Here is a 23747-nt window from a genome sequence, read left to right as displayed (position 1 = left end):
CGCCGCCGCAGCACACACAGCAGCAACCCCAACACAACCCGTCGCGTCTCTCTCCCTCTCCCTCTCTCCCCCTCTCTCTCTCTCGCTCTCTCTCTATCATTCCTCTCTCTCTCTCTCTCTCCTCCTCTTCTTCCTTTCCTGCTGACTTTCTCCTCTGCAAGACTGCGAATGCTTCGGCCACTCCAACCGATGCAGCTACATCGAGCTGCTAAACACCGTCATTTGCGTGAGCTGTAAGCACAACACTAGGGGCCAACACTGTCAGCTGTGTAAACTGGGCTACTACCGCAATACCTCGGCAGAGCTGGACGATGAGAATGTGTGCATAGGTCAGTTCCCCCCCATCCGGGACCCCTTTCACTTGTCACTAGCACCCTGCTTTTTGTGCACACACACATATGCACACACACACACACACACACACACACACACACACACACATGCCATCTTTGCTTGACCTTCAACACCCTTTTGGACTCCTCACCAGAGAATCCTTCACCTTTCATCCATCATCACCCCTTCACCGTCTGTTCCCCCCTGCCTCCATCTTTCACTGTTCTCCACTTCTTCTTTCTACTTTGCTTCTTTTTCTCCCAGACTCGTCCATTCGACAGACTTTTTTTTGTCTGAATGATGACGTCACTTGTCAGCATCCCGGTGAAAGGCTTTAGTCAGCCTTTAACTTTTTTCGTTCAAAGTGAAATTGCTGCCAGTTTATTTAGTTATCCCTCTCTCTCGCACAGTTTGAATATTTTGCAAAATAATTTCTGGTTTCTGTAGCGTGTTACAGCTGGTAGCTCTAGATGTCCCAGACTGTCTATATATGTGCTAGCTAGCTTGTGTTTCTAAAGAACAAGGACGACCAAACATGATTATTATTTTATTTTTTTGTAGAAAACAACTTTAGGTATAGGAGAGAAGGACTGAACTCATTTGCCAGTAGATACACTGCAAAAATGCTGCGTCAAAATTGAGGCAAAATTTAGCTTATTCAAGTAGGAAATATGCTAGTGTTATAAGATATCTGAACTTGGTTTCTTGAAACAAGAATAAACCGCTTATTTTCCTGAAGGACCAGAAATCTTGAAACCAGTTAAATCGCATTCATTTTAAGATTTTCGATCAAGTCTGAAACATAACTTAAGTATAATTATGCAGTTATCTGTTAAAACCCACTTAAAGCAGTTCTCAATAAAAAAAAAACTTTACTTGTTTACTTCTAAAATGCTCTTTTAAATAACTTAAACTCAGGATGAATCTTGAATCATTATAGTCGTTTCTGACGAGACATTTCTGTCTGGTTTAAGACCGTCAGACTTGCTCAGATACCGTTTCTGCAGTGTAACTATGGGCATCTGTACACTGCAAAATCGCAAGCTTTTCCTTTTATCTCATTTTAAATCTTATAATGTTTGCTTCAAGATATTTGCTAGTAAGATGTTCTTATCCCACTGACAGATGATGTTGCTGGTTTCAAGAAAGTGCACTTGTTCCACGATTACAAGAAATTTTCACCAAACGGGAAACGAAATATGAAAATAAATAAGACTGATATGATTGCCTTTCTTTTTTAGGGGAAATGTCTTGAAACATCCTGTTGTCATGAAACAAGTTTGCTTTCTTGAATCAAGTAAGTATGTGTGGTATAGGAGTACGAACATTTGACTAGCAATGTCTTGAAATATGCATTATGAGACTTAAAACGAGATAAAATCCCTTGGTAAACTCCATTTTTGCAGTGCACATCTTTGCACCAGTCATCTGTTTTTCGTCCATACAAAACTGTGAAGTTCTGTTATTCCAGCAGGACCTGAGGCAGCAGCCCCCCCACCCCCCACCCCCGGTTGGGTCTTTTAGTCTAGTTAGGGAGCAGAGAATACCCACAGTGCGGTGTGCTGAGTAGTGGGTGCATTGGAGGCTGCAGGGAGCATCTACCAAACACCGAGAAGTTGTGAAAAGAAACGTTAGAGAGAAGTCACACCAGCACTCAAAGGTGCCATCCTGGTGCAGATGTCACCGGAAGGGCCTCAGGAGCAGCAGCTGAAACCCGTCACAAGACATTAGTCACCCGGCCGTTACCTCTTGCCAAACTTGCCATCACCCTTTCTCTCCTTTACCAACATCCCCCTCCCCTGTTTGTCACTTGCCGTCACCCCCCACCCCCCTGGTGTCATTTGGGTGCAGCCACCGTCGCCACAACAGGAAGTGCCCGGTGATGTCAGGTCGGTCAAAACAGGACGTCCTCTGACGAGCAAGCAGGCGAGTCAAACTGCAAGGTTTTCTGGGCGAGCGAAGGACACTAGAGACTTTGAAAGGTTCATTTGCCAGAAATTGTTTCTTTATTATAATTTTTCAGTTTGTGTTTCCGTTAAACTTATGGCTGAGAACCGTATTTCAGTATTTCAACACTAGATGGCTTGTTCTGTCTTTTTAAATATCCTTTCAGAGCACTGCAGAAGTATTTTATCCTGTTTTAAGTGTCCTAATACTTATTTCTAGATGTTGCTGGTAAGATTTTCTTATCCCACGGAGAGATACTATTGCTGGTTTCAAGAGGCTTTACTTGACTATAGCACCTGTTATGAGGAAATCAAAGGTTGAATCAGTTCATCTGGATACAATGTTTATCCGGATGAAACGCTGTACAAACATTGTATCCAGATATATAAACGTTGTATCCAGATGTGTAAACATTGTATCCAGATGAAGTAATTCGACCTTCTTTGATTTTCTTACCCGGATTATTGAGCATGCATCAAGACGTGGTATGAGGAAGTTTCACAAAACAGGAAAACAAATCTTAAAACGCGAGATTCAATTTAAGAAAATCTTTACTTTTTAGCGTGAAACGGCTCCTGTTCATTCAGCATGAAAATTGTACACTTTCTTGAAACAAGCAAAAATATGTCAATGGGGTCAGAACATTTGGCCAATAATGTGTTCAAATAAGCACAACGAGACTTAAAATAGTAGTAAAATTCCTCGATAAGTGTGTCTGTTTTCTTGCGGTGAAGTGTAACAGAGTATTTGTGTATTCTTAGCAGGAGAGTCTGTTTAGCTAACGCTAACTCTCTGGCTGACCGAACAACCGGAGACCGAGAAGAGAATACTACGACAATGCCCATTTCAATGTCCTGTCCTGTTTTGTCACACTTCAAAAAAACCCTTTTTGAACCATTCCCACTCCAGTCTTTGTCTTTGTCTCATGCCCTCATCCCCTGCACATTCCTCCCCGTTTCATCTTTCCATGATTTCCTGTCTTTTCCTTTTCTGTTTTCCCCTCTCTTTCTCTGTTTCTATGAATGAACCAAATGTTAGAAAAGCATGTGCAGTGACATGATTATTATGGCCATCTTAGATTAAAAAGCAACAGATGAGGCTTTGCTTATTTGCTCAGTGCATGTTATGTATGTGCAAAGCAGTTCAAGGGGACACGATGAGTGGATCAACTATTCACACTGTGTGTCTAGGATGTAATTTGCACATCGAGCATCAACTTATCTTTCTCCTCATTTTGTCTCCATCACAATTGAAATGGTAGCATTTCTCCTGTATGAGCTTAACATGAATGCGAGTGTTTTTGCCAGTTAAATGATAACCAAGTGGTTTTTACAGTAGCGGACCTTCGGGACGTTGTGTGTGTAAAAAAAAAAAAATTCTACAAGTGTGCTAAGAAGACAAAGCGCCGCCCTTTTTTCTAGCATGTGTGTGTATGTGTGTGTCTTGTTTTTTCAGACTGTAATTGTAATCCCTTTGGCTCAGTCAGTGTTCGCTGTAATGGCACAGGATTTTGTAAATGTAAGGAGGGCACTGCAGGGCCCAAGTGTCACGAGTGTCTCCCTGGATATTTGTGGGACAATGGCTGCAAATGTAAGTAGAACCACAACCCTCCCTGTGCGGCTCCCAGCCCCTTCCTCCTCCTCCTCCTCCTCCTCCTCCTCCTCCTCTGCTCTGTCTTTCTCTACCTCCCTCTCTCTCTACCTCTCTCTCTCTCTCTCTCTCTCTCTCTCTCTCTCTCTCTCTCTCTCTCTCTCTCTCTCTCTCTCTCTCTCTCTCTCTCTCTCTCTCTCTCTCTCTCTCTCTCTCTGTCATAATGAGCCTGGCTATGCAAGCATGAGCTGCTCGTGTGCTTGTCTGTTCTGGTTACCTTGGGGAAAAAAACACAGATCCTAACCTGTTAAATTCTCTCACCCAAGACTGAGCCATTTGTTGGACTAACTGAACATGCATTTAACCCCTGCAACGATAACAAGCGCTTTTAAAATGTCTACCGTTTAATGCCGACTTTCAGTTGCCCTACTTAAGTCAGATAAGGGGAAGGGAATGGCACGGCAGCATGCGCGCCGATTATCCGGGACTCCGTTATCCGGCCGCGTCACCGGACAAAGAGCGCAACAGCTGAGTCAATATTGACTGCTTGATGGTGGCGGCTGCCGATGGTCTGTTTGAATTGCCATCATCTTTATCTGGCTTGCAGCAGCACAGTGTAGCTCAGTAGCGTTTTATGCTGCCATTTTTCCACACGCGGCTTGCAGGTTTGCAGCAGGATGCTAGAATGTTTTCCGCCATTTTGTTTGCAAAAAATTCTTGACGGTCAGGCCCGTTTAAAGATGAATAAGAAGACCACCTTAGTTACAATCAACTGAATGGGGGAGGGGGGGTATTTTGCATGCGATAATGTCTTTAACCCAACTCAGGCATTAGCTTGAGCCACATTTTCCTTTCAGAAGTCTGGGGCCCGGGGTAGGAATTAATCCCTTTATTTATGTATATGTGATTCTCCTTTTGACCTTAGCTCTACAATGGGTAAAGGTGGCGGACTTAAAAGTCAGATGGATATTCATTGAAATACACCGGAATAGAAGTAATATATGCATTTTGTTTTAGTTGTTTGTGACACAGATGGATGCTCATTAAAATGCACGATTTTTTAAGACTAATGTATTCATTGTCTCCACTGTGGACCCGTGCTGTTATTCTCTGCAGCTGTCGCTTGTGCACGTGCACGTAAAAGGCAGGTATGAAAGCGTATCATCCCACCTGTGTCAGGTTATGATAAATGCCTTTTTAGGATCCATCACAACGTTACAGCGACGTCGACGGTGCGTGAAAGTCGGCCAGCAGTGGCCGATAAGCCTTTTAGCTTCAACTGCAAGGCAAAGTGAAAGTGATGGGACGCCGGGCATCCTTTCTGATCAGCTGCTTCCCTGAGAGCGAGAGTAAACACGTGTAAAGGGGAGCAGGATGGATCAGGTGGCAGCTGCAGAAGTACGAGAGGAAGTTGTTCTTCAAACGAGTCTTTATTTTCTCAGACGTTCTGGGTCGACATGCCTGGAGCTGGGTTTAAACCTGGTTTGAGTTGTCACAGAATTGCAGCAACGTGTCAACCTGACCGCAGTTCTGAGACAATTTCCCTGAAAAGACATTAGACAACAAATCTAAAGCCCCCCCCACCCCCCCACACACAGCGCTGCGGTTTAAAATACAGAATATCCGTGCTGAGATAGAGATGTAGCATTAAAGCAATGATTAAACTATTTCAAACGTCCTTAATGAAGACAAACAAAATAGCAGAGGATGGGCCTCGTCTCTGCATCTCCAGCCTCACTGACAAAGGTGTCCTTTTAAGCTACAAGGCATTCGTTATGCAGAAACAACCTGGTAACACAAGTAGAATAGATGAAGCTGATGACTGGTAAAAGGAATGTATGAGAAAAGTACCACATTATATAGAATAGTGTAATATATAATACTATTATAATGTGCAGTTACATGTGTGAAATGGTGATGGACAGGTTGACGGGCGAGATCAGGCAGGAGTCTCTGTGGACGATGATGTTTGCAGATGACATTGTGATGTGTAGCGAGAGTAGGGTGCAGGTTGAGGAGAGCCTGGAGAGGTGGAGGTATGTACTGGAGAGAAGAGGAATTAAAGTCAGTAGGAGCAAGACCGAATACCTATGTGTGAATGAGAGGGAGGACAGCGGAATGGTGAGGATGCAAGGAGTGGAGGTGACGAAGGTGGAGGTGTTTAAATACTTGGGGTCAACTGTCCAAAGTAACGGGGAGTGCAGAAGAGAGGTGAAGAAGAGAGTGCAGGCAGGGTGGAGTGGGTGGAGAAGAGTGTCTCTAGACTGTTCTGTGCCCTCAGCATTGACTCGTCCCTTTAAAGTGTTGCGATAACCTCAGTCTTACTGACCGCAGTCCGTCCATCCCACCCAGGATTGTGGCCTGAGCCTCAGCTCTTTGAGAGGAATTAAGCCGGCGGTGTTTGGTTAGAACTATCAGCTATTCAACATGGCCATCAGCCATTTACTGAACTCGCTGTTCATAGTCACGTCAGTTATTAACACTTAATTTTGATACATGCATCCCCCCCTATTATTTTCTATTCTAAAAAACAAAAAATAAATCAGTGATGTGATCATTCAGTGGCTTTTTTGTTGCTGCCAAGTCAAATTTCCGAATTTCATTTCGACAAAAACCTCTTTGTGTTTCATCTTTCACGGCTGACTGCAGCGGGGCGTCAGTACTAGTACTGTTGTTTTTGATGGCCCGACCCATAACTGCCTCAATGTGAACCCACTTTCAGATGTTGCAGCGCCAGCATCACGGTTCACTGATGCTAATTGGTCGTAACTAGGCACATAGACCTCAAAGGGGGCTTGAGCACCTGCCGTTTGGCCTCCTAGAGAGAAAGTGCCGTCTCCCTGTTTTTTTTTTATTATAAATAAATAAATTCCTGTTTGTGCACAGCCTGCTCTGCCTAACAGCTATTGGTAAATGGACTGCATTTATACGGCGCTTCTCTAGTCTGCCGACCACTCAACGCGCTTTACAATGTATGCATCACATTCACGCACACATTCATACACTGATGGTGGAGGCTGCCATGCCATGCAAGGCACCAACCAGCTCATCAGGAGTAGTTAGGGGTTCAGTATCTTGCTCAAGGACACTTCGGCACAATCTCTGGAGGAACTGGGGATCGAACCAGCGAACTTCTGATTACTAGATGACCCGCTCTACCTCCTGAGCTATGCCGCTCAAGATATTGATTGAATCAAAATATCAGGTCGGGGGCGTCCAGGTAGCGTAGCAGTCTGTTCCGTTGCCTGCCAACGTGGGGATCGTCGGTTCGAATCCCCGTGTTACCTCCGGCTTGGTCAGGCGTCCCTACAGACACAATTGGCCGTGTCTGTGGGTGGGAAGCCAGATGTGGGTATGTGTCCTGGTCACTGCACTAGCGCCTCCTCTGGTTGGTCGGGGCACCTGTTCGGGGGAAGAGGGAACTGGGGGGAATAGCGCTATCCTCCCACGCGCTACGTCCCCCTGGCGAAACTCCTCACTGTCAGGTGAAAAGAAGAGGCTGGTGACTCCACATGCATTGGAGGAGTCATGTGGTAGTTTGCAGTCCTCCCCGGATCGGCAGAGGGGGTGGAGCAGCAACCGGGATCGCTCAGAAGAGTGGTGTAATCGCCCAAGTACAATTGGGGAGAAAAAAGGTGGAAGGGGGGATATATATATATATATAAAAACGGGTCAGGAGATTGGTGCTCCCGGGCGATGCTCTCTACTCTCTCTCCCTCCTGGTTTCCCATTGTACCGGTGAGCACTGTGGGCACTGAACCTTTCCATGGCGAAAAAACGCACGCATACGCATGCATAGGCACTCAACAGTCAGCGTGATGATTTACTTTATAATAATAATAATAGTGAACTTTATTCATAAAGCACCTTTCAAAACATAGTTACAAAGTGCTTTCCAATAAAAACATAACACATTTAAAATACAAGAGATGAAAATGACTTAAAAGCCATAAAAATAAACACATTGTAAAACACAAAGGAATGGATGGATGGAAGGGAGCAAAACACAAAATTGAAAATAATAAACTTGAAATTAAAACAAATAAGCAGGCAGCTCAGGTAAAATTGGGATATGCTTTCCTATAAAAGTGCATTTTAACGGCAAACGCTATGACGGCAAAGGCTATGTCCCCTTTAGTTATCAGCCTGGACTCAAGAAGTGACAGAAGACCTCGGCCCTAGGATCTCAAACTATGCAAAAATTCATAAGGGATTAAAAGATCTAAAATATGGGCTGGAACCAGATCATGAAGAGCCTTAAAGGTAATTAACGAGATCTTAAAATCAGTCCTAAAACAAACATGGAGCTAAAACAGGTGTGACGTGGTCATGCCTCTCAGTTCTGATTAAAAGCCTGGAGCTGAGCTCTGTACTGTCTGTAGTCATTTCAAAGTTTTTTGATTAAGAGAAAAGGCCCAATAACAATGATTTCTGTTTTATTAGAATTGAGCTGGAGAAAATGTATCAACATCCAGTTTTTTATATCAATCAGACAATCCTGTAGAGAACTCAGCATACTGAGGTCACTGGGCTTGACAGGGAGGCACAACTGTGTCATCTGCATAACAATGAAATGAAATAGCGTTTCTACAGATGACATCACCAAAGGGAAGCATAAATAGGGAGAACAAAATTGGTCCTTGAATTGACCCTTGAGGCACACCATACTTGATATGAGAAAATGATGACATGAAGTTGTTAACAGACACACAAAATTTCCTATTTGACGAATATGATGAGAACCAGTCTAATGCAGCACCAGATATGCCCACCCAGTGTCTCGGTCAATCTAAAAGAATGCCATGGTCACTTGTGTCGAAGACTGCTCTTAAGTCAAGGAACACAAGAATCAAGCACATGCCTGCGTCAGCATTTGTTAAAAGGTCGTTAGTTACTTTGAGAAGGGCTGTCTCAGCACTGTGATATTGACAGAAACCTGATTGAAACTTTTCAAAGACACTATTGTTTTCCACAGCAGTGAGAAACTGCTTAGAAACATTTTTTTCAAGAATCTTAGAAATAAAAGGTAGTTTAGAAATCAAACAATAATTATCTAGGAGGGTAGGATCAAGCCCAGGTTTCTTTAGGACTGGTTGAACACAAGCAGTGTTACTGTAATCTGGGACACAACCAGTAGATAGCGAGCTGTCCAAAATAAAGCAAATGGGGCCCAATACATATTCAATTACTTCAAATAAAAGCTTACTTGGAATTATGTCAAGAGGGCTGGAGGATATTCTCATATGAGACATGATTTCTAGAAGTTCGGGCAGAATAATAGGAGAAAAATAGCTCAAAGTATCCAGGTGCAGGTGGTCAATATCGAAAAAGGTAGGATTGGGGGTAATACTAAGCCTTACTGACTCCACCTTCCAACAAAGTGCGATAAAACTTTTCACATTCAGCAGAGGCACAAGGAGAGGCTGGGTTTACTAACTGATTGACAATCTTAAATAGAAATCTGGGGTTGTGCTGATGGGCAGAAATAAGTCCAGAAGAGTAGCAAGTTCTTGCATCTTTCACCATCCTATTATAAAGGAGTAATAACTCTTTCATAGGCACAAAGTCGACCTGGAGACCTGGTTTCTTCCATCTACGTTCTGCTTTTCTGCATTTCCTTTTACAGCTTCAAATACTATCATTTAATCAGGGCCGTTTTCTAGTCTTTGAGTTAGATCTAGTCTTCAAAGGAGCTATGACATCCAGGGTTGAGGAACACAGAGAATTAAAAGAATTAACCAAATTATTGGTGTAGGGGAAGTCCGGAAACACATTGCCATGGGAATTAAACAGTGCACAGAATTTAGAGGCACTATGCTCATTAAAGAAACGAGTGTGCTTAGAGCGGGAGAAGACAGAAGCAACCTGTAAGGGTTCTCAGTTAAAAGCAATGCATTGGTGGTCAGATACAAACATGTCAATGATTTCCACAGGTGACAGTCTCGGACCCAGACTAAAGACTAGATCTAGAATGTGGAACCGGTTATGAGTTTGGCCAGACATGTTGTTGAACGGCAGACATCAGGTATATGGCCAAACAACGTATAAATATATTCATTTTTATTTCATATTGATATTGATCCGCTAAAGAAATTGCTTGACACTATTTTGCAAGTAGGGTCTATCTATGCTGAACTATTGAGCAGCTCAAACTGTGCCAACTAGCTCTCGTTAGCGTTGATACCTTTAGCTAGTAATGTGGGAATCAGTGGAATATTGTCACGTTCTTGTGTCCCATCCACTGAGCTTAAAGGAATGGTCCCATCGCACCACAGCAGTTTTAATGTTGTCTTATTGTCAAGTCAAGTCAGTTTTATATGTATAGCCCAGTATTACAAATGACAAATTTGCCTCAAGGGGCTTTACAGCAGCACAACAACCTGCCCTGACCTGACCCTCACATCGGACAAGGAACAACTCCTTAAAAATCCTTTTTAACAGGGGAAAAAAACGAGAAGAAACCTCAGAAGAGGAAGAAACCTTGTCTTGATAGCTAGTTAGCTAATAGCTAACGTTAGAGCTCTCTCTCTCTCTCTCTCTCTCTGTCTCTCTCTCTCTCTCTCTCTCTCTCTGTCTCTCTCTCTCTCTCAAGAAAATAAACGTTTTCTTACATCTTGATCATTAAGCTCACACATGTTGACCGGGGTCTTCTTGTAGGCATACAGGCTAATGGACTTAAACATTAACGCCATAATTTTGATCGTAGACTTCTGTTTTAAATACATACATTTTAATGTCCCTTTAACAGGGTCGCCAAAGTAGCCATTCCAGGCATATATTTATTTAATTATTTGCAAAAATCACCTTATATGAATTTGGCCCCTGCCCCTCTAACCTCCTCTGCATGTCCCTGGTCGTAATGTTCTAGAATATTAAAATGCACAGCCGGTCTTAGCACAGCAATGTATTATTGTAGATCCCAGGCAGTGGACTTTTATAGTAATGTCCATAACTGCTTTTACATTTACCACTGCTTAATTGTCTATTTAAATTAATGGGTGTTTGTTTGTGTTCATGTCTGTTGAGTTTAAGATACTGAGTTAATGAAGCCATAACCTGCAGTAAAACATTTTCCAGGCCGTCAGGCAATATGTTATATGACCATATATGATGATGCCCTCAAACATAATTATTGATTAGCGAACACACTGAAATGGAGTTTTTTTTTTTTTTTTTTTTTATGGAGATGGCAATTTCTAAATAGTGCCACGAGTTTCAAGAATGTATAACATTACTTCACAATTATGAGGATACTAATTAAAAAAGGTTTAGAATGCAAATGTTTGGTATTATTATAAATAATATATATGGAAATATTACTGGTAAAGAAATACCTACCATGCCGTCAGTATCCTTGCGTGACATTTGGGCCCTAGCTGCTCTACTGGAATCGTTAAATGCCAACACTTCATTTGTCTGTGAAGGAAAGGAGCCGTATTGTTTTTTCTCTGAAAGGGCATGCATGTAAATTGATTATCTATAAGCACAGTGTTTGTTAGGTATTGTTATTTATTATTATGGAACACAAAATGTAAAGGTATTGTTATCTCTGCATATCGTCCTTTGAGACGTTAGCAGTGGGCAATATTCCTCGGAGAGCAAACACGTCCTTTGGTGAGAGATGAAAGGTCAGCGTCTAATTAAAAGCGTCTACGAGTACGCTGTGGTCATATCTGAGGGCGAATAGGTGTTTCATGACTACTCTTGACTGTTCCTCAGTGTCATCATGGAGAAGATCTTCCCTGTTCCCAAATCCACCCGTCACGCTGTCATGAAAAACAAAGCCAAGCGAACAGGAAGGGTTACACTTTATGGATGACCAAGTCTGGATTTCAAATGAGCGGCTGGATTTGTCATCTAACTGATATGTAGGGCGTCCGGCTGGTGTGGCGGTCTATTCCGTTGCCTACCAACACGGGGATCGCCGGTTCGAATCCCTGTTTTACCTCTGGCTTGGTTGGGCGTCCCTACAGACACTAGAGGCCCTCCACGCTGTGTCTGCGGGTGGGAAGCCGGATGTGGGTATGTGTCCTGGTCGCTGCACTAGCGCCTCCTCTGGTCAGTTGGGGCACGTGTTCGGGGGGGAGGGGGAACTGGAGGAATAGCGTGATCCTCCCACGCGTTACGTCCCCCTGGTGAAACTCCTCACTGTCAGGTGAAAAGAAGCGGCTGGTGACTCCACATGTATGGGAGGAGGCATGTGGTAGTCTGCAGCCCTCCCCGGATCAGCAGAGGGGGTGGAGCAGCGACCGGGGCGGCTCGGAAGAGTGGGGTAGTTAGCTAGATACAATTGGGGGAGAAAAGGGGGGAAATCCACAAAACAACCCAAAGCGGGTGTGTAACTCGACATGGAGGCGTGGCTAGGGATGAAATATGGCGCTCGGCTCTAGTTTTGAATTGGTAAAGTTGTGTCATGGCGGGTAGAGGATTCAACCGATCAGCTTCTCGCCTTTTCTCCAGAAATGAGAGTCGCCGAGTCGATGCTTCTTAACAAGCTTCTCGTCAAAGTCCCATTTGGTTCTTCTCGGGAGTCGGCGCCCCTCCAGCCCTAGGTATCGGAGCGAGGCTTGATAGTTGTCGTTGTGATATTCATGTCCCGTTGAGCTGAGAAATTGCTCGGCATTGCTTTTCCCTCCCAGAAACGGCAGAAAAAGGAGGCCTGAGCAGCAGAGGTGGTGGCTGTTTCCACACTGTTTATTTGTCTCCATTAGTTTATTAGTTTGTGTGGCGCTGGTTTGTTTGCCTCCAGCGTGTTTGACAGCTTGTCTCCGTTGGGAGTGGGGTGGCCTCGGCATTCTGCCTCTAAATGTACACCAGTTTACCTCCCAATCACAGTTTGTCTGCAGCAGGTTGCGTTGCAAGGGGGAAGCCTCGCAGGCCTTGAGGAAACTGTTGAATTCTTTAGCAGTAATTTCTCAAATGAGGGGTTCTTCTGGAGCTTTCTTCCAAGTTGGATTTCCTCCATTTGGGGCAATTAAAGTAATCAAAACTGCGGGAGGGGAACTCGAGGGCAGCGGAGAGGGAACGCGTGGGTGCAGATGTAAAGGGGTTCGTTGCGGCGGTTTGCCAGGAATCAAACAGCAGCAGGGGACTCGGCTGTGAAGAGACGTTTTAGCTGGTATTAGTCGTGTTTATGTATCACTGAGTACTTATATCTTCATCTTTTATCAGACTCTTCACCTTGCCGTGAGCTGTAAGGTTCGGTGGATGTTGCTGAGCTCTGAAGCGAACCTTTAATATATTAATGTCCGACATATTTAAATGTCAGGTGTGATGTTCTGTAGCGCAATATATTATTACAGAAGGACATGAAATTGAATATATAGACAAAAAGAGACAAACATGGGGGGGGATATCTGAACGCCATGAAATATGAAATATTTGTACTCTATGAAAATGCAAAATATTTCTAATGTTTTATTCCTCTGAATCATCATAATGAAGCGTTGAACGGCGGTTTACACAAAAACCCTCGTTAAGCTCTATGGTGTGAATAAAGACAACAACCTTCTTCCTTACAAATTCCACATTACAACTAACCCGGGTTCAGCCTTTAGATGTTGACTGACTTGGGGACGGTGCATGCACAGCAAGCTGGTTGGCGAATGATGAAGTGTAAAAGCTGAATGAAAGATTATTTAATATACATGCTCTGCAGGCACACCTGCAGCGTTGCATAAAGTCATATCTAAGTTAAATGCTGTAGCTGTGGTATGCTGAAGGGCTGTTATCTCAGCTCAGATGAAGATGAGCGTCTTGTTTTGCTATTTTGATTGTCACTTTTCTGCTCTGTCCTCCTCTCGCCCCAAACCACAGCCCGGGTGTGCGACAACGAGCTCCTGCGCTGTCAAAATGGCGGCGTGTGTGTCAACAACCTCCGCTGCCAGTGCCCTCCGGCCTACACCGGCCTGCTGTGTGAGAAACGCCGCTGCGAGTCGGACCTGGGCGGCTGCGGCGGTGGCACCGATTCGAGCCAAGCCCCGCTCTCGTCTCCACCCGTCCACCGGCTGCTGCTGCTCCTGACGGCCTCGTGGCTGCTGAGGGAGGCCTCGCACCGGTCCGCCGCGCTCTGAGAGACCCCTGACTGGACACGCACTGTGGTTCGACGGAGCGTACACCGTCGCCAAATGCCCCCCCCCCCAAACCCCACCCCCCAAGCCCCTCTCCCAATAATCAGTCATTAAACCAGAACAACCATGAGCTTTTCTGGACCATTACAGAGCTTGTCCGCCAGCGAGTCGTTGGGACACACACGACGATAAGGGAATGTGCCAGGCGAATGAGTGTGAAAACTTTTCAGTTGATTATAAAAGAAGAATGAATAGAGATGAAAATGTAAAAAAAAGAAAAGATAAATTCTAATAAATACCAGATATCAATATCAAATAAGAAAAAAGTTTAACTGAGCATTTGCTTGATAAAAGTTGATGAGCAGAGACCCAGTGACCCTTCCAAGCCATACCAGGTACTTCTGCTCATCCCGGTCTGGAGAGAGGAGAACTGTGGGACGGACAGACTCATTCGCTTCCCTTTCTTATTGCCACGGTAACAGCAGCCGCAACCAATCAGCTCCTGCGAGAGCGTGCGCCCGCCTGGCGCGAGACGGCGGCGGTCCGTCCGAGGTGCTTGTGTAAGTTAAATGTTGGCTGAACCGATGCTGAAGAATATCTCCCAAGAAACAAATCTCTGCTGAATGATGGACCGGCCTCTTGATACACACACACACACACACACACACACGTCTATATCTATATATCTATATAGATATAGATAGATATATAGATATATCTATATATATATAGTAAAATAAATAAGGAGAGAAGAGGAAAACATATGCATTCTTTGCTGTCAGTGCATTGTGGATATAAGGAAACCCATCCGAACTGCCACTCGGTGATGCAAAATTCTCACCCATGTCGAATTTTCTCCCTCACGCTCTGTCATTCTCCTCCTGTTCATCCCCACTTTCCCTTCTTTCCCTGTACCATCATGACCTCTGACCCCCCCCCCCCCATCACACCACTTTGCCCTGTGCTTTTGTGGTTGTTGCTCTGTAACCCTCGTCGGTTGAAAGATTTTCTTGTCCGATGTTAGTGAACGCACATGTGTAGTAAGCCCACCACCTCCTCCCTCCCTCCTCCTCCTCCTCCTCCTTCTTCAAAAAAAGATACTCCAATATAGCCGTCTTATTCTCTTCTGTTTTGGAGCCACCGCATTTCCCTTTTGTCATGGTTGGACAGAATTCACCCGAGCAGATGATGAAAAGAACATAGAACATTATCAGTGTATTTGCAAGCTCTCTTCCTCACTGAGGGCGGGAAAAAAAGACATAGTCCTTTTTTATCATTGCTGAACTGTGATTGAAAAAAGGCAACCTTTCCTGTATCTAATCAAGATGACATCTAAATGCAGAAGAACATATTTTGTTGATTTTTTTTACTCTTGTTTCTTTCGCTATATTCACACTTTAATTCAAACTCCTGTCGATTGTTCAGTTGATTTTCCTTTGTATTGGCAACGTGCTGGCATCAAAGAATATCAGTTTACTTATACAGTGTTAATAAAGTGTAATAAAATCCCACCAAAGGACATTATAAATGTTTTCTTGTTGCTTTATCACTGGAAAATTTAAGTGAATAAAAATTTGAAAAATAACTTGTGTTGATTGCTTGTCACTCCCAGTGGGGTCACGTCTCAAACCTTTACTTTGAGCTCATTTGAATAATTTGGGGCTAATTTAAAGCATCTTGTATGCCCTGTACCTTGTTACATCTGCTTTCCGTCGCCAGTCTTCTAACTCTCAGCTGCATACAGCGAAATATCGTCACACACTGGAATTATTTTCATAATTTGAAGATAATTACAGTTTTCAACATTAACTACAGTTACAACCTATAGTGATGCAAAATGGTTATAAAAGCCCAATTTAACGACGACTACTGCTGCAAGAAGAAGCCATTTTGGTTGAGGTTTGTTTTGGTGGGCATACCTCCCACCAGCAGGGGGAGCCGTGCCGCTGCCAACTAGGCAGCGCTGATACCGACCGTTGATTTGACGCCGGTGTAGCTGCCTCAGAAGAGGGAAGTTTCAGAACTTCCGGCGTTGCTTTTGTGGGTAAAGAGTGTTTCGGTTTCGGTGACGACCGGAAACGGACTTGTTCGAGAGGAGGTAGACGGGCTCGGTTCTGTTTAGGGAAGCTGTGCGGACCGAAGGTAATAAATCACTTTTGTTATCGGAAACTGGACATTTTCGTCATCTTGCGCGCGTCTAAGCAAGGCGGTCAGCAGCCGTTGAGGCCTTTCCCGGTAGACCTGAAGGGGCCACGACGAGAAGGCGGGTCGCCGTGAAGCCGCTTGAGGCGCGTCTGTAACGTGTGACATGGGGCTGAACAAATACAACCGACTGGACGAAGACAAACCAAAAACTTGGCTTCGTTGAGAACAACCATGGATGTCTGCCGTCGGTGGATATGTCGCTCGTGACCACGTTCTTCCGGTAGAGCTGGTGGGCTGATGGCGGATTGATGGTGGGCTGATGGCGGACTGATGGCGGAAGGCTGGCGGAATGATGGCGGACGGCTGGTGGACTGATGGCGGACGGCTGGCGGTCTGCTGATGGCGGACTGCTGGTGGACTGCTGGCGGACTGATGGCGGACGGCTGGCGGACTGCTGGTGGGCTGATGGCGGACGGCTGGTGGACTGCTGGTGGGCTGATGGCGGACGGCTGGTGGACTGCTGGTGGGCTGATGGTGGACGGCTGGCGGACGGCTGGTGGACTGCTGGTAGGCTGATGGCGGACGGCTGGTGGACTGATGGCGGACTGCTGGCGGACTCCTGGTGGGCGGCTGGGGCACCGGAGCTGTCGGAGCTGCGGGACTTCAGCGGGGGGGGACGGGGACGGGACGTCTGAACACCTGTACTATGCCGGCTAGCGCCAAGGTATGTGTAGCGCCACCTTCAGCAGAGCAGCGGCCATTGGGGTAAATGTGTGTACACGCAACTGTGCGCGTAAAACCCAACGCATTGGATGCGACTGTCAACCAACGAACTGCGCGAGTTGCGTAATCCACTCTGTGCATAACTGTAGTCCAGTGACTTCCGGTTTCTACTGCAGCGGTCATGCCAGCTTCCTGTTCGTTGGCGTGCGCTATCGACAACAGTATTGCAACCGGTTATTTTCTTGCCCGGTGCGGGATTCGCGACGGGGTGTCCTGCACCACAAGGCGACGTCACTAACCGCTCGGCTAACGGGTCTTATTGGCAGTTTACAGTATGTTTTTTGCGAAGCCTGCAAGATTTACCATGGAGAAATGCCGGCGGCATGCACACAACTGATTGAAAGCGATTTGCGTGCCTGTTACAGCTAGAAAAACGCCATTAAAATTTCAACTTAATTGATTGATTGATTAATTGATTGACGTAACTTGATATGTACATCTTGAAACTTTTCACCCGTTCGCTGGGGGGTGCAGGTGAAAGTTCGTCGACAATTGTGTGTATGTCGTCATGGTTTATCCATGGTAAGTCTCGCAGGCATCGCGAGACGATGCCGTTGTCAACGCCAACAAACCGGAAGCTGGTGTGACGGCTGCAGTGGAAACCGGAAGTCGGTGGACCACAGTTATGCACAAAGCCGGTTACTATGGATGAAGAGCGAATTCCCGATTCTGAACTCTCAGCGAACCTCAGGTTGGCTCTCATAGGGAACATTATGTAGAAAAGAAAAGAGAGAAGTGAACTGTTAAATGAATGGACAGTAAAAGCACTTATGGAAAAGATGATCACTCTGCAAAACGAGAGAAAGGCGACATTACAAAGGGCAGAAATACAATTGTTGATTTGACGGGTGATAAAAGATGAAAGGTACATTTGCAGAATTTTGTATCTTTGGTGAAGCAGAAGAGGAACATGAAACGTTTATTACCTAAAGATGAGGGGGGAAAAACAAGAATTTTGGCATAAAGTAAAGATGCCCAGTGTCAGTGATTTTGTTGCTGATGTAAACAAATTGTCCAAAGAAATGTAGGTCAGGTGAATCGGCCGTACTAAATTGTCCCTGTGTGTGTATGTGTGTGTGTGTGTGTGTGTGTGTGTGTGTGTGTGTGTGTGTGTGTGTGTGATGGCCTGGCAGCCTGTCCAGGGTGTCTCCCCGCCTGCCGCCCAGTGACTGCTGGGATAGGCTGCCGCATCCCTGCGACCCTGAGAGCAGGATAAGCCGTTCAGGTAATGGATGGGTGTAAACAAATTGCTGTCTAACAATGAAAGTTGCCTTAATGCTGACGATGTTGATATACATAATGGTAGGGTTAACGATGAGCCCTCACGACCGGATTTCAAATGTTGAATGCAATACTTCCAGCAAACGCTCAGGTCGAAAAAGGCATACCTCAAAAGGCAGCAAGTCTACAACCTCACCGGCATGCATGCTTTGGAGGAGCAGCTAAGAAAGAAAAAGCATGTGCATGCAACATATGATGGTATTAATTACTATCAGGAGACAGCATTCGTACTTCAGGCTTATCAGTCAGCGTGACAAAAGTCCAAAAAAGATTTCCGTCATTCATCTTGCTAAGCAGAAACTCATATGATGCTGCATCATGGTGTTTGCCCATTCTTTTAATTCTAGAGATTTGGGTGTTTTCCGGTATCTAAGTATTGTCCTAGCAGCTGCTGTGATGCCGACCATAATTACTGAAAATTCTCCACTTGATATGTTGTGTAATTGGGTTCCGTCCCCTAATAATGGCCAGTGGTTCCGATACGATATTGAACAATCATGGTGACGGAAAGCAACCCTGCCGAGTGGCTCTAGTAAGGTTAGATGAAGGGGAGATTGTGAGATTATGGCATAGGTTATCGCCGCTGCCTTTAGGTTTTGTATAATGTTTTATCCATCTAATAAAACCGGGTCCCAATCCAAAATGTAACAAGGCTGTAAATAAATTTCCCATTGAACTCGGTCAAATACCTTCTCGGCACCAAGTGAGAGGGCAACGACTCGGTCTTTTTCTGTCCGATTCAACCAGGTCAAATGTAATCTCCTCATGTTGTCCGTTGAGGACCTATTTTTCATAAATCCTACCTGATCAGGATTAATAATGCTTGGTGATGCCTTTTCCAGATGTATAGCCAAGATCTTGGTTAAAATCTTGAAATCCAAGTTAATCAGATTTAAGAGGTCGAAAATGTGTTGTGTCCCTATCTTTTTGAGGTATTACTGATATTAAGACCTCATTAAATGTCAGTGGAAGAGATCCTACTGTAAAAGCCTCATTACATACCTCTTGGTGCCAGTATATCTATACACTGCTTATAATACTGCACTGGCAATCCATCCAGGTCAGCTGACTTCCCTGCTTTCATGTATGACAGCATTCCTGATTTCTATCTGCTGTTGGGCTACCTAATTATTTCACCTGTTCAGATGACAGTCTGGGCAGATAGGTTGGGGGGAAAAAAAGCCCTGGCAGTTCCTCGTGTTTGGGACTGACGTCCGATGTGTATAGTTCTTTATAGAACTGTTTTAGGACCTTGTTTATTTCCTTTGTTGAAGAGACTAGTGTATCCCCTTCCCTGATTGCTGGTATTACATTATAGAAGTGTTGTTGTTGTAGCTGTGTAGTAAGTAAGTAGCTTGCCTGTTTTCGCTCCCTCTTCATAGAAAGTTGTCCCAAGCCTGAATAAGGCGTGTTCCACTTTTAGTTATAAATTTCCTGCAATCGAAACTTAAGCTTACATATAGTATCTTGACATAACCTGTCTGAATGACGTTTTGATCGTTCTATTTCCTGATGTCTAATTATAGTTTCCAATTCTTTTTATCCTCTTCATATCTTTTTTTCTTTTAGATGCATGTGCTCTCATCCCCCCCCCCCCGTCGTAAGCTGTTGATGCGTCCCATTCCGTTGTTTTTGTGTCTGGCTGCCAGCATCAGTTTCAAAGAGAGGTTTAAGATCTTCCTTCAACACTAAGTTACAGGTCTCACCATGTAACAACGATGTGTGCCCTGTCCATCTGCCTTTTTTTCTCCGTCATTATTTATATCAATACCAAGGTGCACTGCTGCATGATCCGAAAGAGCCATTGCATTATTTTGAAAGTTATAACTTGTTTTGTAATAGTATTTTATCTCAACAACAAATCAATTCTAGAATAAGATTTTTGGCAATATGGGAAGAAAGTATATTCACTTTCACTGGGGATTTACCAATCGCCATACATCCACAAAACCCACATCCTCACTGATCATATGTATTGCAACTTTATCCTTAGGCGTTACTGGGCCACTAAATTTGGTCCCATCTAAAAGCATCCAAAACTTGGAAGTCCATTCCATTATCCAAACCGCTTATCCTCCTCTCAGGGTCGCGGGGATGCTGGAGCCTATCCCAGCAGTCATTGGGCGGCAGGCAGGGAAACACCCTGGACAGGCCACCAGGCCATCACACAGGGCCCACGCACACACACACACACACGCACACACACACACACACACACACACACACACAGTCATACCTAGGGACAATTTAGTACAGCCGATTCACCTGACCTACATGTCTTTGGACTGTGGGAGGAAACCGGAGCACCCAGAGGAAACCCACACAGACACGGGGAGAACATGCAGACTCCACACAGAGGACAACCCCCAAGGTTGGACTACCCTGAGGCTCGAACCCAGGACCTTCTTGCTGTGAGGCGACCGCACTAACCACTGCACCACCGTGCCGCCAAAACTTGAAGTCTCCTGCCAAAATTATCTGACCCTCCATTTCTCCCAGGCTCTTGTTCACTTCATAGAAAAATTGGATCTCCTGTATTCAGTGCATAAGTGTTGCACTATATCATCTTGGTACCATTTATCAGTGCCTGTATGCATACCATTCTGCCCTCTTTATCTTTGACCTTGTTAAGTAAAATAAAACTTAGATTTGTGTTTACTGATATGATTACACCATTCCATTTGCTTGAAAAAGAGATATAAAAAAAGTCCAACCAAGCCCGGTTTCAGTTTCACTGCTGCTGCTTCTTTAAAATGTGTTTCTTGGATGAAAGCAGTGTCAGCCTTATTATGCTTCAGATAAGTCAATACCGTTCCTCTTTTAGAAGGCTATCCACATCCATTGACATTCCAGCTTATGTATTTGACATAATTCCTAGTCATACTTTGTGTGAAAAATATAGCTATGGAAACTGTTTGAAATCAATATTGGCTATGTCCCTTATTAACGCTTCATGTAGTCTCAACCTCTCACTTGCCTCACTCCTAGTTTTACCTGTCATCACCAAACAAAACCTGTTGCACAGCTTATGAACAGCAATGTAGGAAACCTTAACCCTTCTATAAGAACAGACCAAGTACAAAAAACAAAACTTAAACAGACCCCAAATAATGCTAACTGGGCCTCTGGCATTTCTCCATCCATATCGCACATCCAGCCAGTGGGTCTCTCTGGCTTTGGTGCTCAAGCAACACAAAATCAAACTGGAATATCCACCCACATCATTAAGCGTTGTCCACTTTTAAATCAGTCTATTTTCCATTGCCCATGTCACCCTTCAATCTACATTAATTATCAGATTAGTTATTAGTATTAGTTATCCGATAGAGCGTTCATGCTTACCTGTCTGCATTACAGTTCAGCTTGATGAATTTCTCTGTCTCCTTGGTGCTCTTGAACTGTAGTCCTTTCCCTTCCATGTAAATCGCAGAGTCGCTGGATGCGCCAGTGTGGTTCTCACATAAAGCTGCTGCAGTGTTTTCTTCATGGTCGTGAAGGTTTTTCCTCTTCTCGGCTAGTTTCTTTGACATATCGGGACGCCTGATCAAGCTGGGGGCAACACAGGGATTCGAACCGGCTGCACACTTTTTTAAAAGCATTTTATCTTTGGGCATGTAATCAAGATACTACAAATATGTAGTATCTTGACTACATGAAACAAGCACACACACAGGATTTGTTCACTTATATATTGATGAACATGGATAGTCTGAGGCCTTCCCATTTGATCCCACATTTTTTCTCTAACCGTTCTCAACACTTTCTCCTTTGCTGATTGTCAGAGGAATCTGATCAGCACCGGTCTGGATGGCTGATCCTCATCGGGCGTGGGAGCCGGTGTACGGTGTGCTCGCTCCATTTCAAATTCACCTTCCACATCAAGTCCAAGCCCTTAACTCAAAACTCTCTTCACACACCTCTCCATTGTGCTGTTCGTCCTGTAGGTTTCTTTCAGCCCAACTTGCCTCACGGTATTTCTCTTTCTGCGCTTGAATGCAATCCCATAAAACTTCAATCCTTTTTCCCCCATGCTCTTTATTGTTCACAGGCCGCTCAGTCAGATCTTCCAGATGGGAGATCCACCCCTCTGCTTCTTCCAGTCTTTCTTGTGTATTGTTCACTGTGTTCTTTAGTTCAGTGGTTGTATCCTTGATAATGTCTGCCGCCAACCCCTGCAGTGTGGTACTCGTTTTGGTCATTTTGGCAAACATATCCTCCAAGCTTGTTGTTTTTTGGTCGGCCTGCTTTACCAGTGGTGAACTTGAGGTTGCCTTCTCATCAGTCAAGGGGAGGGTTTTTCTGGTAGCCATGTGGTTTTTGGTCATCTTTGAAATACTTCGATGTGGTTGCCATTGGGGTTAAAAAAAAAATCTCTCCAGACTACTCCGATATGTTGCAAACGCCAAGGCAGATGATTTTACCAAAAAGTGTGGATTGTCATATTGTAAATGAATGCAGATGTCGGTGGGTGAGTGGAGCGCTTCTACTGTGCTGCCATCTTGCTCGACGTACCCACGTGACTCTCCTGGAACCTATTTCAAAAAGGGAACAGCACTCAATCCTCTTGCTGAAGAAGACAAACCACAGCAAAAAGACTCATCTCAGCCGAAGTATTTATTGTCTGCCAACACTGTCAACAGTGCAGAGGACAATGGAATCGGACAAATATGAAAATAAAAATTCACCAAGCACGGGGCGTCTGGTCAGTGTAGCGGTCTATTCCGTTGCCTACCAACACGGGGATCGCCTGATGAATCCACGTTACCTCTGGCCTGTTACCTCCGGCTTACCTCTTGGAAGAGGCAAACAGTTTTTGAAGATGCAGGCTTGCTTTTGTGACTAAAATTATGTTTTATTAATGATTGGAAATAGACTTGTTACAGAGAAGTGGATATGCTCTGTTTTGTTCTGGGAAACCTATACGGACTGTAAGTAATAAATTCCTTTTGTTATTGGAAACTGGACCATTTTGTCTAAACAAATCAATCAGCAACTGTTGTGGCCTTTTTTGATTGGCAAAGGGGTCACTGCATTATCTTTTATAATATTGGATTTGAATACAACTCACCATCATCGTCATCATCAGTTCCATAACCTATGGAGGTCGTAGGAGCACAGCTAATTGATTGAGTTTGGTTGAGTCCTCATTGTGTTCCAGTAGGGGGAGTACCTGGTGGTCCCTATCTCCTCTCCAGGTATGGAAGGCCATTGGTTCACAGAGGAACTCCTCCGCCCTTTGACAGGTTTTGTTTTTAGTGCTGCTGGGTGTCCACACACCCTCCTCACAACAACCCAACGGTCGAAGTGGGGGTGCTGGTTTACTCGCCGACGACCTGACGGTTGCAGTTTTAACGTCGTACCCAAGACCATAATAGGTTTATGAGGTATTTAAAGGATGATTCAAAGAAAGGTGAATCAGTTTGTCTGGACACAACATTTATTGAGAGAAACGTGTCATCACTCATCTCAGTGACCTCTTCGGTCTCAGCTGACTGCAGGTGTCCCCACCCTTATAAACAATACAGTGGCATAATGACCCAAACAAACGACCAGTTTCATATGCAAATTGCCATGAGCATTAACTAGAGTTACAATGGC

At 44.6% G+C, this 23747-nt stretch overlaps 1 protein-coding gene across 1 annotated transcript in view; it reads left to right on the top strand.

Moving 5' to 3' along the window:
• Positions 1 to 13943, top strand: part of ntng1a (netrin g1a) — a 160186-nt gene extending 146243 nt beyond the window's left edge. The window contains exons 6-8 of the mRNA XM_056299254.1: positions 162 to 329; positions 3736 to 3870; positions 13687 to 13943. Of these exons, the coding sequence (XP_056155229.1) occupies positions 162 to 329; positions 3736 to 3870; positions 13687 to 13943 (560 nt within the window). The remainder of the gene's footprint in view (positions 1 to 161; positions 330 to 3735; positions 3871 to 13686) is intronic.
• Positions 13944 to 23747: the final 9804 nt, after the last annotated feature.

Source organism: Lampris incognitus, chromosome 19, assembly GCF_029633865.1.
Source record: "Lampris incognitus isolate fLamInc1 chromosome 19, fLamInc1.hap2, whole genome shotgun sequence".
Taxonomy (NCBI): Eukaryota; Metazoa; Chordata; class Actinopteri; order Lampriformes; family Lampridae; genus Lampris; species Lampris incognitus.
Note: the sequence above shows the minus strand (reverse complement) of the source record. Positions and strands in the feature narration are given on the sequence as shown.